The 15,153-nt window shown below is 45.2% G+C and overlaps 1 protein-coding gene across 6 annotated transcripts in view; it reads right to left on the reverse strand.

The window, feature by feature from the left end:
- Window positions 1–15,153, reverse strand: part of TSPAN5 (tetraspanin 5) — a 176,481-nt gene that overhangs the window by 15,440 nt on the left and 145,888 nt on the right. Inside the window, exon 1 of one of the 6 annotated variants that reach the window (XM_060654588.3) lies at window positions 5,392–5,448. The exons of the other annotated variants lie outside the window; for them this stretch is intronic. Coding sequence (XP_060510571.1) covers window positions 5,392–5,433 — 42 coding nt within the window. The 5' untranslated portion in view covers window positions 5,434–5,448. Of the gene's footprint in view, window positions 1–5,391; window positions 5,449–15,153 lie in introns of those variants that run through there. 6 annotated transcript variants of the gene reach the window in all.

Here is a 15,153-nt window from a genome sequence, read left to right on the forward strand (position 1 = left end):
CCCAGAGAGGCTCGGTAGCTTGCTGAAAGTCACACAGCTACTGATATTTTGGAACCAAAACAGAATGCCTACCTCAGTGTTTGCCTACCAAGTGGAAGCCATGTATTTGCTTCCCAGCACTTCCCAGTCAGCATGAATTAACACCAAAGTTTAGGAGTTTGAAGTTTCCATCCATTTTAAGGTTGTAGGATCATTTGGACAAAAACAATTTGTTTGTTGTTATTGTTGGTGTTTTTAGGCGGGGCATTAACTTAAGAACAATAGGATATTAATAATAGGACAGATATGAGAAATACAGGACTCTTAAAATGTACAATTTAAACTTTACAGGAAAGGCCAAAGGTTTAAATAAGTCACAGATAAAGGGTTGAGAGATTATGAAAGCAGTTAGGAATGTAGGGTGTATTCACTAACTTCTGAGGTGACCTCACAAACACAACCACACCCTTCATGAGACTGCTTAGACCAATGGTTTGATCCAGTCTTGTGTTTCTCATATTTCCAAGCTTCGAACTGTGACTACTCTGGGGAGGCAGGGGAGAAGAGGAAAACACAGAAATAGTTATCAACTCTCTACCTGCACAAATGATGCTGAGAAAAAAATTGCCAGAAAAGACACACAAAATCCAAGCACCAGTGGTGAGGGGCCAGTGTTAGAAGGAAATCAATCTCTCCCCCTAGAATGTCTCTGAACACAGGTGTCCATACTTAAAGTCTTAATGTTTTAGACCTGCTAATAAGACAGGGAAAAAAAAGGACTTTGGAGGGTATATAGATAACATTCTCTTAAAATTTAAAGAGTTAATTATGAGATAAGTAGATTCAATTTACTTGGTACCGAAAAGAGGCAGCAGAGGTGGAAGTGACAGGAAGAGATGTCAGTACGATTGTAAAAGAGGGCTTTCTAATACCCTCCAGCAATGGATCAGAGAAGGCTTCCCATTCATGGGGAAGCCAAACTATGAACCTTGCTGTTCAGTTGTGTTAGGATGGATTCCCAAATTGGATGGGAAACGGGGCACAAGGACCTTCAGGTTCCTCCCAACTTTAATACCATTCTATGATTTCACCTATTTTTAATGGGCTTTTTGTGACTCACACTCAAGTTTGAGCAAAGATCCAATTGTTCCCTAACACTCTTCTGTGATCTGTGGCTCTACACAAAGAGGTTATGGACAACAGGGGCATTTATCTGGGCAGCTCTGGCCAAGCCACCAGCCAGCCAACACACATACCTGCGTCTCAAACACAAAGCTACACCCCAAAAAGAAAAAAAAAAAAAATGATGTCAACTATCAGTAGATTCCTGGATCATTTGTCTTCTCTGGGTTTCATTTGGAGGAGGAGTATTTGGCTTCCCAGACAAACTTATTTTCATACTCTTACTCTGTCCAGCCTACGGGGGCAATTTTAATTGAGAGGCCTTCAACTGTTTCCATGGAAACAACAATCATTTGGGGGCCTAGCAGGCCTGCAGATTCTACTCATTTAATCCTAAATTCCGGCAAAAGCCAGGGCTGGAGACAGATACTGAGTGCTTGTGGGAGACAATATTCTGCAAAGCATGAAAAAGACTACCAAGAACTTTATTTTTAATGGATTCAGAATACACCCAGGTCGTTATCTGTTGAAAACTAACTCCAATCTTAAAACACGAAGTGTGGAAGTCAATGCCCAGTGCCCAGCTTCCTTTTCCTCAGGATTAGGGCTACTTACCTAGACAGAGATGAAAAAAGACTGTACTTCACCTGTGCTGTGTTTCCAAATATTCACTGAAAAGCAGTCTTACTGCTTCTGACTACACAGATTAAAGAAGAGCTGAACGTAATCCTGGCAACAAGATTCTGGATTACAAAAATGATGGGGAGTTGATAGTTCAGCCTTCTGTTGTCTTAAAGATGGGGTCTCTCATTGGACTTCTTAATTTTGTTAAGTTCCATCTGACAAATGAGTAAGAAGTGTTAGCACCATGCCTGCTGAAGAATAATTATAATCAAAGCTTGTTGTTGACAAGAAGCCGGGGGGGGGGGGGGGGGTGGCGCGGGGGGGAATACAAGGTCTAAGATTACAGTTAAGTCTGCCAAGTGATTTAAAATAGATATTCTGATTGGTGGTAAATCCTGAGGAATGCGCAAGAACAACACCAGCAGATACCTAGTCTTCTGGGAACCTGTGGGCACCACTCTCTTCTTTGGGGAACAACACTTCCCCTTCTTGTAAGGATTCCTTCTCCCCCAAATGCATTCCATGTGCCCCTCAGAGCTGCCAATTCTCACATGACCCCACTGCCCCAGGACAGTTGAGAAGTCTGAATTGCCTTCCTCTGACACTAGGATTTACAACAAGCGTCTCCCTCCTGTGGCTGAAGTTGTAAAATACCAAATTCTGGAGCCACATATACTGTGTTTTCCACCACGTGGAGAAAGTCAATCTGCAGTGAGAAATAGAACGCCAGGCTTAGGCAGAAACAAAGAATAAGGGTAGGGAGGGAAAATCCTGTCAGTATTATAATCCCTGGCCTGCCAATGAGTTCTACTAGTCACTCCCAAATACTTAGAATACCCCACCCTTGACTGCACAAGCTGGTTCTATTTGAGTCTGTGTTTGCATTTGAGGACCTGCACAACCTGACAACAGCTGAATAAATTGTGCTTTTAATGCCACATGTGTGCATATATACAGGTGCATCACACACACACACACACCCCTCCAAAACCGGAAGTTCACACTTTAGCAGGGGGAAAAAAGGTTTTGGGGGGTGGGATGGGGAGCGGAAAAGAGCAGAGGTAAGCTTGGACTTAATATGGTTCCTTTACTCAGCTGGCTGATATTTACAGTCAACACAGCAATTAAGCCAGTGTAAACAGTCTTCCTTCATGTTGACTTGCTATCAACTCAGCATCATTAATGAAATGAGTTCTGCATGGAATTTTTAGGTGCTTTGTCTCGGTCAATACTTACATAATTTAAATTCCAATTCTCCATGTAAATCTGAACGCTCAACCCTTGAGCTTAAATATCAACTTTTTAGAATTCAAACTTATTTGCGCACCTGGGTGGCTCAGTCGACTGAGTGCCATCGGCTCAGGTCATGATCTTACAGCTCGTGAATTCAAGCCCCACATCGGGCTCGCTGCTGTCAGTACCGAGCCCACTTCAGATCTTCTGTCCCCCTCTCTCTCTGCCCCTTCCCCACTTGTGCTCTGTCTCAAAAATAAAGATAAAAAAAAAGAACTCAAACTTATTGAAAAAAATAAATACAAAATGTCATTTGGCTACTCTCTTCCATCCCCAGCACTGCTGCTTATGTGAGAAGTACATACACACAGCCTGGTATTTGCATCCCACTTACTAGTAAGTTCTTTTACTTCTACAAGAATCCTGCAGGCAGAGCCCTGGGAGCAAAAGCTGTTAAGGGCACTGGGCTTCATGCATCAAGTCAGAAAATACCCTCCAACGAAGCTGAATCATGAAATGAAGAAAAATGGAGAAGTAGAGCAATTAGCCACATGTACTTATTCCTTTACCCATTTGTTTTGGTTGACATGAAAATGGAATTCTGAACAGTAGCAGTAGAGAAACATAAAGAGTCAGAATAAGAAAGCCAGAGACCAAGACTATAGATCACAAGAATATATTCAAGTACTACAGACTCAAGAATATAGGGAGATATCCTACACATATATTCTTAATTTATCATTAAGATTATATTAATAAACACTGGTTTTTAAGAGTTCTTCATATTCATACTATGTATTTCTGTATCTATAGTCTGATGCCCTCAGCTCCTCCAGACCTATAGCCGGTGCAGCAGCAGAGGCAGAAACAAATTGACCATAACGTAAAGTGCTGCTCTAAAGACAAGATGAATACCAGGCAATTAAAAAAGTTGAAAGAAACAAATATATTCAGCAAATTAGCGATTCCACAAATTGCCTTTTGGACAACTAGCTTAGCTCTTGGCATATCAATTCAGAGCCTCCAAGAGAGGATCCTCCAGTGAAAATAGAAGATTTCCATTATCTACTAGGGACTGGATAGTATCTCTCAGAACTTAGCAAGAAGACCAATATGTGCCTAAAAAGAAATAAAACAAGTTCATGGAACATGTCTAAGGCAATACCATACAGAAATTTAGAGAGCCAACAAAAACATGTATCAATATGCATCCTCTATCTAAGGTAAAGGGGAGACTCAGATATTGCAGTCACTCAGGCTGCTCTAGAGTGTGGCAGGGAGCATTTGTCCTGCACTGTACTCATGCCCACCTGTCCACCTACAATTTCCCCTGGAATCCAGAAACACAGAAAGAGGGTAGCCTGGACAGGGCTAGATGAGGGGCAAAGGGACAGGACACGATAATACAGATATATCTTGTCCTGAATCCTAGTTCCACAACCTACTATCTGTGTGATCTTGGACAAGTTACCAAACCCAAGTCTCAATTTCCACATCAGTGAAATGGTATCTCACATCCTCAGGATGAAGGAAATAATTCAAATAAATCCAAACACTATGCTAAGAGCTTGGCACAAAAGAAGAAGCCAGTGAATGTTTACCACTTTCCTCATTATCATCACTATTATATGACACCACAAGGAAGCGACCTGATGCTTTAGAAGCACATAGGAGAGGCATCTAACCCAATTGCACTGGAGTGGAATCTGTTTTGCTCTGGTACTTACTTTACCTGACCCCCCTCCCCTGCCCTTTTTTAAATGTTTATTTTATTTTTGAGAGAGAGCATGCAAGCAGAGGAGGGTCAGAGAGATAGGGAGAGAGAATTCCAAGCAGGCTCCACACTGACAGCAGCAAGCCTAACCTGGGACTCAAACTCACGAACTGTAAGATCATGACCTGAGCCAAACTCAGACACTCAACTAAGAAGCCCAGGTGACCCTGTGCCTGACCCTTTCTAAGGAAAGCCATACCATATCTGATGATCATGCCTAATGGAGGTGGCAGTAACTGACTTGCCAATCAGATCTTCTTTATTGGGCAATGGGAAATCACCTAAAGGCATTCAGAGTAAAGGCGGAAGAGAGAAGCCATGAGTAAGCAAAAGCCAGGAGTAGGCAGAAGCCATGAGTGGGTGGAAGCTAAGAGTACACAGAAGTGGTGCAGCGGAGAAAAGAGCAGCGAGAAGTGTGAGTCAACAGTGGTGAGCACACGGAGCAGTCAGCAGCCATGCTGCCATGATGGCGGCACCCTGGACCAGGGAAAGCAGGCTTCTGCTGTCAAGGAGCCAGATGGGTGCCCTGGTGGTCAAAAATTCACCACTCCTGAGTGATCTTCCAGCTACTTAACAATGTCGTACTCCCTGTGGGATCGCGTCATCCGGTGGTTTGATGAACACGTATATCTCAGTAAGAATGTGAAAAATCAGCCCACCTTCCCTCTGCTCTCCTTCCTCCTCATCAGCACCTCATTCATTCAGCTACCTCTGGAATTTAAGCAGCTTCTCACCAGGGTTCTGCAATAAAGGAATATGCTCTGAGGATAACGATTTCTTCTTGGAAAAGGTTTCTATGCACGTGCAGAAATGAAAAGGCAAACAAAGCTCCAGAAGGGTTTCAAACCAATAAACCTCAGGAGCGTCTGTGGTTTTTTTTCCACCACCAGCTCAGAGAGTCCTCTGTGTACCACCTGGCAAGCTTCAGTTTCTTCTCTCACAACCCACACAGAAAAGAAATGCAAAAATAGCATTAATAAGCCCCTAAGGTCTGGGACTCTTCTGCTTTGGCATATACAAGCACATTCCTTCCGACTGCTGGATGAGAAACAAAGAGACAGTCACATGGAATGTGCACCCACAGCCTGGCCAGATGGACCCCTTTGAGATTTATGAGACTGGGTCCTGATTCACCTACCCCTCCAGAAACCAGACCCTACTGGGGTGGAACTGGCAGCAGTGCTAGAGTAAAAAGGAGAGAAGCATTTCCCTACTTGAGAAAGGAGGTGGGATAGGACATTCTAAAGAAGATGAGGGACCGGGGGAGGGGTGGTCCTGAAGAGCAGGAGGTGCAGCTTTAAACAACAGCCACAGGAAGACCCAGCTGAAACCAAAGGCCGCAGGGAGACCTGCTCCTTAAACATTCACCAGAGATCCCCCCAGATATTAGAGAGGAAAGCCACTCTGCAAACCCCCCAACGTCCATTTGTCTAAAGAACTGCAGCAGAGTCCAGAGACAGAACTCAAAGGCGAAGAGACAAGAGCTCACTGGGGCCTGAGCGGTCTGGGGAGACGTAAGGTTGTGGGGGCAGCGGAACTCGGGGTCTGGCCAACAGATGCAGGGTTAAAGGAAGACCAGCCGCATTAAAGGCATGCGGTTTCCCTTTTTTTTCTTGTCAAAGGTCATCGATGAGATTTAAGGATCCCTTCTTACAGATAAAAAATGGCCATGACCTGCTTTGGGAGAAGAGGAGGAGGAGAGGCCATCACTTTCCAGGTCTCCATCAAATCCTGCAGCCAGGCAGCTGGGGGGGCAGCCAGCTGTACCAAGTCCTATCCATTAGTGCCACTCACAGGCCAGAAATGCCCCCCCGGCCTGAGGGGCTGCCTCTCTGAACATGGAAACAAAGCTTTTTCAGAAATCCAGCATGTTCCCAGGCCACTGCCCAGATATTTTCACATGCATGTTCTGATGATGGAATACGTACCCAGAAACAGCCCTAAGTATAAAGTTTAAACTGAAATATGTAACAGAGGCTCTGATCACGGTGACCCCAAAACTAAAGTGAAAAAGACGAAAGCAAAGTCTAGCCTAGTGGCAAGTAATCACTGTATTCGAGGGCTCCAGAGATACAACTCAGTTATTGAGTAAAGACCTTCCTGGGGATCACCTGAGAGGCGACAAGTACTGCGTTTGTCAGGGGTAGTGCGAGTGAAGGCATAGTGACACCCCCAGGAGCGAGTCTAGAGGGGAGACAGGGAAGTAGTGTGTTGGACAGAAGTATCTGCAGTGGGTATTATGGGAACACAACGGGGAGGGGCAGGTGATGTCAGCAAGTGTAGAGACAAAGTGACAGGGTCTGGCTCACCGAAGGGTCTACGTGCGAGTGGAACAGGTGGTGAGAGGAGACTAACAGGTCGGTGGGGTGAGCAGAGGGAGGCCCAGGTCATTTGTGCACTTAGAAAGCTCACTCCTTGGGCAGGACGTGGGTGTTAAGGAGGCAGCTGGTAGGCTCTGTGGGGATCTGCACTACTGAGCACACTGTGTGCCCGGCATGAGGCTCCCTGGATTACTTCACCCTCACAATAAAGCTAGGTAGGACCAGTGTCCATGGCAAGAAACAGACTCAGAGACGGAGTAACCTGCCAGCCCATCCAATTAAGAAAGTGGTAGGGCAGGGTGCGGAGGTCAGGCTAACAGACCCCAGAGCAGTCTGTCTGCCTACCGCCATGATGCTCTACAGTCTGAAAAAAGCATGCAGCAATGAGCAAGAAGATTCTTATTTTCAACGCGACGTCGTACACCTGTTTCTAAAATTTTAAGAAAAAGATGTAACGTGATATTAGAATGACGTTTTTACCCTAGACTTCCCTGATCACTATCTGAAGACCAACATGAATAGGAGACAAAGACCCGCCCCCCCCCCGCCTCCCATCCCCCACACACCCCACAGGCAAAGAAGAACTTTCTCTTGCACACCCCACAGAAATCAAGTGGATATAAAGTGGCTTAAGGGAGAAGAGAGTGAGAAATTCCCGCTTCTCTAGAGAAAGTGGTTACTGTGCTAGGCAACACCACTCCCCAGCAGCTTGCTTTTTACCTTAAATCTAGTGAGGAGTTTCAAGGGGACCACTGGGAGGGGCGGGGAGGGGGCGGTGTGTGCTCTGAGACACAGTGATTAGGATCAGACTGCCCAGGAAGAAGCCTGTGGGCTTGGCTCTGACTCCCGCCCTGGAAATCTAGAGAGAGAGGAAGGCTTAGGGCAGGCCAGTGCTGTTCTGGTGGCATTGGCCTCACCCCCAGATGAGTGTGTCCAGGGAGAGGCAGCTTGGGGTGAGAACAGGAAACCTGGGGGGAGAACAGGAAACCTCAAAAGGCAGAGTGCAGAGGAGCACTGGTTGAGGAAGATGGCCAGGTCTGAGCAGGGGAACCAGGCAGCCGCCAAGAATAGAGAAATCCACCAAACTCAAGGGAACCACTAGACAGAGGGACTCAGCAGGGAAGCCTCAAAAAGACCAAGATATCATCCCCTTCACCATCTGCCAGGTCCCAAGAGCAAAGCTCCACTCCCACTTCAGCTCTGGCAGGAAGTGGGCAGAGGAGCATCTGGTGAGCTGGGGAAGGGTGACAACAGGAAGCAGGGGGCAAAGGCCTCACCCTGCTCTCCTCCTTCAGGGGCCCAAAGCAGATGGGGCTGGGAGAGCAAGAACGTTGTAACACAGAGTTAGGTTCGGAGATTTGATTACCATCCAGCCCATCCGGGCTTGGACTTGTGCCTCAAGAACAGAGTAGAGCTATGATATCTGAGAGTGAACTCCAAAGTCACAGGATTGTTGACCCACCTGAATTTTCATTCCTGAGAAATCCCTCTGAAAAAGAGTTTACACAGATACACAAAAAGAAAACAGGTGTCAATATATTTCATGTGTTTGTTGAACATGCTGGTGACAACACATCAGCTCACATGCTAACTTTCCAGGTATTGAGAAAGAGCTGTTTGGTTTTCAGATTTTTGGCTACAACAGAGAACTTGAGAGGATTTCTTGGATAACACAGAGAGAGGCAGACAAACTTACTATGTTTCAGTCAATAAAATGCTATCTCCAAAGAAGTATTTTCAGCATCTCAGAAATGTCTCCTTAAAGTAGTTTTGAAGCCAAAGCAGGCATTTTTCTGTTCCAGTTAGCTGGGGAACCACCTACACCTACTGCCTCCCTCTGGCTATGGAAACTTGACCACCACTGCTATGAACTGCCTGAATCACTGAATCTCCTGGTCTCAGATTTTCCTTCCAGGGAAAATGGGAGGCAGTTTTTCCAAGGTGAGTCTCGGAAAACAATCATGTCAATGACTATGACATGAAATAACTGGAAGGTTCTAAAGGGAGACTTACAGTGAGACAGTGGTCAGGGGAAAGCCTCCAGGAAAAAGAATCCTTCTTGTCCATCCCGCAGGAAAGCCAGAGAGAAAAGCAGTCCAGGCCTGAGATGTTCTAATTCCCATTCCCCTACTAGGTCAGGACTGCCACCAACTTTCCCTCCAGGATGCTTGCTGCAGAGCCCAGGCAGGTTAGCGCAATGGAGGGAGAGGGAGGACGGGGTGGGGGTGGGGGGGGTGGTGCAGACTTCCAGTGTAACCTCTCTGGGCCTCAGTTTACCCACCTCTGAAAGCTCTCAAAGTTTAACCCTAGGGATCCACAGGTCATGGAAGTGAAAACAAAACCCCTTCATGAAGAGCTGCTTTGTCCGGTGCAGTCTTTACAGTATGTAAGGGTCCTCTGAGTGTTCTCATTCATTTGCTCACCAATACGTTCTGGGCACATGTGGTGTATGTAGGAGGCACGCAGCCAGAATGGAGCATAAAAGGGCAAAGAAGACAGGCTCCTGCCCGCAAGAGGTTTTCAGGTCCCACGAGCCCAGGCTGCACCCTCTGCCCGGCTGGCCAGCGCCTGTGCTGGGGGGACACAGGCAGCCACGGGGGCCTTGACTGAAGACCAGGGATCGACACTCTTCCTACTCCAAGAAGCTGAGTCTCTGCCTGGCCCTCGACAACTCTGCTGCAGCGCCCCCCTTGCGACCACTAGTGATGTATCCCTCCACCTCTCGCCCCCACCTGAACACTAAGTGAGAAGCACACACAGGAAGCAAAATGGAAAAGGAAAGGTGCCCCTCATTTTTCCACGAAACGGGGCAATCATATATAGATTCCTATTTTCATGCCAGAAATGAACGTTTATTTTCTTTCCCGACATGTAGAATTAATGGATTTATTGTTGTTTGTAACACTGTACCATTATCAAATCAGACAGAACCATATGTAATTCTACTTGCTTTTATGCTGTAAGACCCGTCAACACTACATGCTTATGAGAGATCTGGGGCAACTTCAGACTTGCGTAACTGAACCCTACTGGTGTTACGATTTAAAAGAATGCTTGCTTCGTTCATTTGCTCATTCATTCTTTTATAAGCAATATTCTTTGAACACCAGCTATATGCCAGTCAATGTTCTAGGTATTGGAGTGAAGCAGGAAACAAAAGTCTTTCCCCTCACAAAGCTGCTTTTTTAGTGGAGTGTGTGATCAACACACTTGCTGGCATGAAAGTGGTAAAACCTATAAAAATAGGTCGGAGAAAAATCCAGGGAAGAGGGAGAGTAGCTACTCTAAATAGGTCAGGAAGGCTTGTGGACAGAGATCAGAAAGTAAGGAACATGCCAAAGTGGAACTCTCGGGGACAGCATACCAGGTAGGGGAGAGCAAGTGCAAAGGCCCTGGCTGGGGTGGGGGAGTTATGTTTGAGATTTTGGAGAAACAGCAATATGGTCAGTGGGGGGCTACAGCGCAGCAGGGAAGGTCCCAGAAGTAAGGGGGGCACCATATACGGCTCAGAGAGTGATGATATGCTCATTGGAAGGTTTGGAGCAAAGAAGTGATAGGATCTGACTTACATTTTTTTAAAATTAAGTACAGTTGACATAAAATATTAATTTCAGGTATACAACATAGTGATTCATCATCTACATACATTATGAAATAATCACCAAAACAGTCTAGTTACCATCTGTCATCATACAAAGTTATTACAATATTACTCACAATATTCCCCATGTTCTACTTTTCATTCCTGTAACTTATTTTACAGTTGGAAGTCTGTGCATCTTACTCCCCTTCACCTATTTCACTTATTCTCTAACTTCTCTCCACCGCCCCCCCCCACCTCTAACCACCAGTTTGTTCTATGTATTTGGGAGTCTATTTTATTTTTTTAGGTTCCACACATAAGTGAAATCATATGGTATTTGTCTTTCTCTCTCTGACTTACTTCAGTTAACATGATACCCTCTAGGTTCATCCATGTCACAAATGGTGAGATTTCATTTTCTTTTTTTTACAGTTGAGTAATGTTCCATTATATATAGACATACCACAAATCTTCTTTATCCTATCATCTATCAATGGACACCTAGGTCTAGCTTCCATATTCTTGATATTGTAAATAATGTTGCAATGAACATAGGGGCATAAATATCTTTTTAAATTAGTGTTTCTGTTTTCTTGGGATAAATACCCAGAAGTAGAATTGCTAGGTCATCTAGTATTTCTATTTTTTATTTGTTGAGGAAACTTCATAGGTGTTTTCCACAGTGGCTGCATCAATTTACATTCCCAACAACAAGGCACGAGGGTTCCCTTTTCTCTACATCCTCACCAACACTTGTTATTTCTTGTCTTTTTGATACTAGCGATTCTATATTATATTTTAAAAGGATCACTCTGGATGCTTCATGGAGATGGACCTGGGATAGGAGTAGGCAGACAAGAGTAGAGGCAGGGAAATAACTGTGGGTGTGGTAGCAGCTTAGATCAGGGTATAAAAGTGGAGGTGGAAAGAAGACATGAGATTCTCCATATATTCTCCAAGTAGAGCCAACAGTGTTTGCTAATGGACTGAATGTGGTATGAGAAGAAAAGAAGGAAGAGTGTGAAGAATCACCCAAGCAAGTAGAAAGAGAAAGTTGTCATTTATTGCAATTGGGAAGAGCAGATTTGGGAAGGGGAATCAAGAGTGGTGTTTTGGATTAAGTTTCAGAAGCCACTGGACATTTAAGTGGAGATGTTGGGTAAGCTATTGGCTATACAAGTCTGGAGTTCAGATGACGTCCAGATCAGAGATCTAACTTTGGCAATCATCAGTGACAGATGGTGTTTGAAGTCCCGCACTTGGAGGAGATCTCCTAGAGCCTGAGTGAAGATAGAGAAAGAGGTCTTGGGATCGAGCCTGGGGCACTCCAAAATTTAGAGGTCAGAGAGGTGAGCCAGAATTAGCAAAGTGTGAGAAAGCATTGCCTATGAAGTAGAAAAACTGAAGTGTGGGATATCTTGGAAGCCAAGTAAGAAAACCATTTCTAGAAGGGGGAAATGATAAACCATGCTTTAGTACTTGCTTTACTGACAGGGTTTATGAATTCCTGGGTGAGAAAATAACATGCTCCAGGACCCAGTATGGGTCCAGTAAGAAAGTACTAGGTTCAACTAAGTCCCTAGGCTGGTTAATCAGAGATAAAGCGAAGGATATAGTCTATCTACAAAAACAAGAAACAGAAAAACAGCCTGATGTAATGACAAGTAGATGGATTAGAAATTGCTTGACTGATGATGCCCAAGGGCACATATAAGTGAATGAGTGTCAACCCCAAAGGAAATTTCCAGTAACATGTCAGTGGGTTCTGTCTTGGCCTGCTCAACATAGAAGTGGCTTTTATCAGTGATAAGTAAACTTGACTGCAATCAGAACAATCTAGGAGGCTTGTGAAAATAGAGCACCCCAGTGTCTACCCCAGACCTACTAAATCAGAATTTCCCTGAGAGGGCACTGGGGGGCAAGGACCTAAAGGAAAGCCTGAGTTAGAAGAAAGAATTGAGGGAGAAGCTTGATCCAAATGTACAGCTAAAACCAACATCAATGGAATAGGGAATGTGCTGGATGACAGCTGGGTAAATGTATTTGATTCTGAAAATCAGCCAGACATGAGGTGAACAGGGTGAACTTAGCTGGATCTGAGACCAACTTGGGACTCCCAGTGATCAACAGCAGGATCTCAACCTGCACTGACAACAGATGAGAAAAGGGACATAATCCAGCCACACCTCCTATGGCCCCTAAAGCACCTTCTCAATGGTACAGAGGACACACTAGAGAGAGGTCAGGGGATCACAACCAAGATGGTGAAGGGACTCCTCACCCACAAAAAGCAGCAGATATTTAGCTTGAAATGCATAAGGAACCAGGCCTCCACCTTGAATGCCTTAAGGGCCAACAGGTAGAAGGACTTACTCTGTGGGATCCAACAGGGTAGATCCATAATCAAGGAGTAAAAACTAGTAAGACATGATTCGACTTTTGTAGAAGGAAGGTATTTCCAACAGTAAAAGTAACCCAAAGAGACAGAAGTGGTGAGTATTTTGGCACAGAAATTGCTAAACTTATATACACCCCAAATTAACATATATTACAATGTTATATATTGTATAGTAGTGTGTGTGTGTGTGTGTGTGTGTGTGTGTGTACCTTTCCTAGACTGTAAATTCTGAGGAGTTATATCCTGAGTCCAGTACGAACCCAATCCCGTGCTATGTGCTCAATAAATGCTATCTGAAAAAGTAAGTTGATTATGGCTGGATGCTGCCAAGCCTATTATAGAGGTGATTCATGCTACATAATTGTTAATGTTCCTTCTAAACAGCAGATTCTATGATTTCTGAAAACCTTCACATAAACCAGCTTCCCCTGGAGACACAGTTATCCTTTGCACAGTCAATTTGGAATTCAGATAAAATGGATTATTTCATTATCATGTCTAATATTCAATGGTAATATTAGCCCTAGGTTTAAGGCTCAGCCTGGTATTATGTATGCACAAGGGGGTAATAATTTTTGTCACTAAAAATGTGTAAAAATGTGTAAAAATGTGTAAAGCCTTGTCTGTTAAAGAAATCTCATCCTTCCAGTGGAAATCTGGTCCTTCTAGCTGGGACCGACCCAGTTTGGAGATTTACAAATTCTACATCCCTACTGGGGGGAGCTCACTGATTCATGGGCTGGTGTTTTCAGCCCAGCAGGTGCATGCTACCCACCACCCTTGGCCAACTGTGGTTCACCTCAAAATTTCATCCCATCAGAGGTGAGAAGTTAACCCAAGGTGTTTTGACAGAGAAGCTTTCGCAGTCACCAAGGTGATCAATGCAGATCATATCTTCCTTAAGAGACCCCCAAACAAAACCAATTCTTTGCTCCATAGATCAAAGCCTGAACTCTCCTAAAATTTGAGGCAGCTTCCAACACCACCATTCTGCTCCTCCCCATGCTATAGTCATGCGTCCAAGGGAGGCAGCCCTATATACAAGGAGCATTTACTTTATACCAGGCACTTCTTGGGGACCATCTCATTTAGTCCTCAAAACAAGCCTATGAGGTGGTTACTGTCCTCAATGCACAAATGAGGAAAGGACATCTCAGAGAAGTTAACACAGTTGCCCAAAGTCACACCGATGGTAAATGGAGAAGCCAGTATTTGAACTGTGGTCTGTTTAGCCTCAAAGCTGTGCTCTTATTCCACATAGGAACCAGAGCAATCTTAAAAGCCAGACACTTAAAAAAGAAAAAAGAAAAAAGAAGAAAAAAAAAAAAGCCAAATCAGGACACTCCCTTATCAAACTTCAGAATGCTCTGGTGACTTCCTCTCATCCAAACTTCTACAGGACCCTGCCTGCTCTAACCTCTCTGCCTGCCCCTCTTGCCACATCTTCTTCTTGTCCTTGCTCTCTCCCTTCCAGTCCTACTGACCTCCTTCTTGTTCCCTGGAACCCCAAGTCCCTGACTCAGGACCACCACACCTGCTATTCGCTCTGCCTGGAATGCTATTCCCCCAGTACCCTGCAGACCCTGCCCACTTCCTTCGGGTCTCTGCTCCAATGCCACCTCCACAGGGACACCATTCCCAACCATCCTTTTCTAAAAGACACCCCTTCTCTCACCACTCTCTAACGATACCTTAGGTTTCTCGATAGCACTCACCAGGACTTGAACAAAGGCGGGTTTGGGCGGGGGAGGAGTAAAATGGGAATGGAGTCAGTGGGAGGGGGTTGTGGGAAGACAGGGTCAGAGGGAGGGGGTTGTGGGGACAGGAAGCTCAGCAGGAGGGGCAGCTTGGTAGTGTGGCCTGGCGACCACCCATTGAATCACGTTGGGTTCCACGGCCTCATGTTAGGGGTGCTCTGATGGTGGCAGTGCAGGGGCCTGCTTAGTGCTCACCCTGAATCCAGTGTCCTCAGGTAACCCAGAAGTGGGGGTGTGAAGGCTAAGGGGAAGAACAGAGCCTGCAGACCACCATGGGCAAGACTGTAGCCCTACCTGTCCCTCCTTCCTGCTGGTTCACTTCCCCCAGGTGGGTTTCTTCCCTATGTGCCCCCTTCCAACCC

This window comes from Panthera onca, chromosome B1 (assembly GCF_046562875.1).
Source record: "Panthera onca isolate mPanOnc1 chromosome B1, mPanOnc1 haplotype 2, whole genome shotgun sequence".
NCBI lineage: Eukaryota > Metazoa > Chordata > Mammalia > Carnivora > Felidae > Panthera > Panthera onca.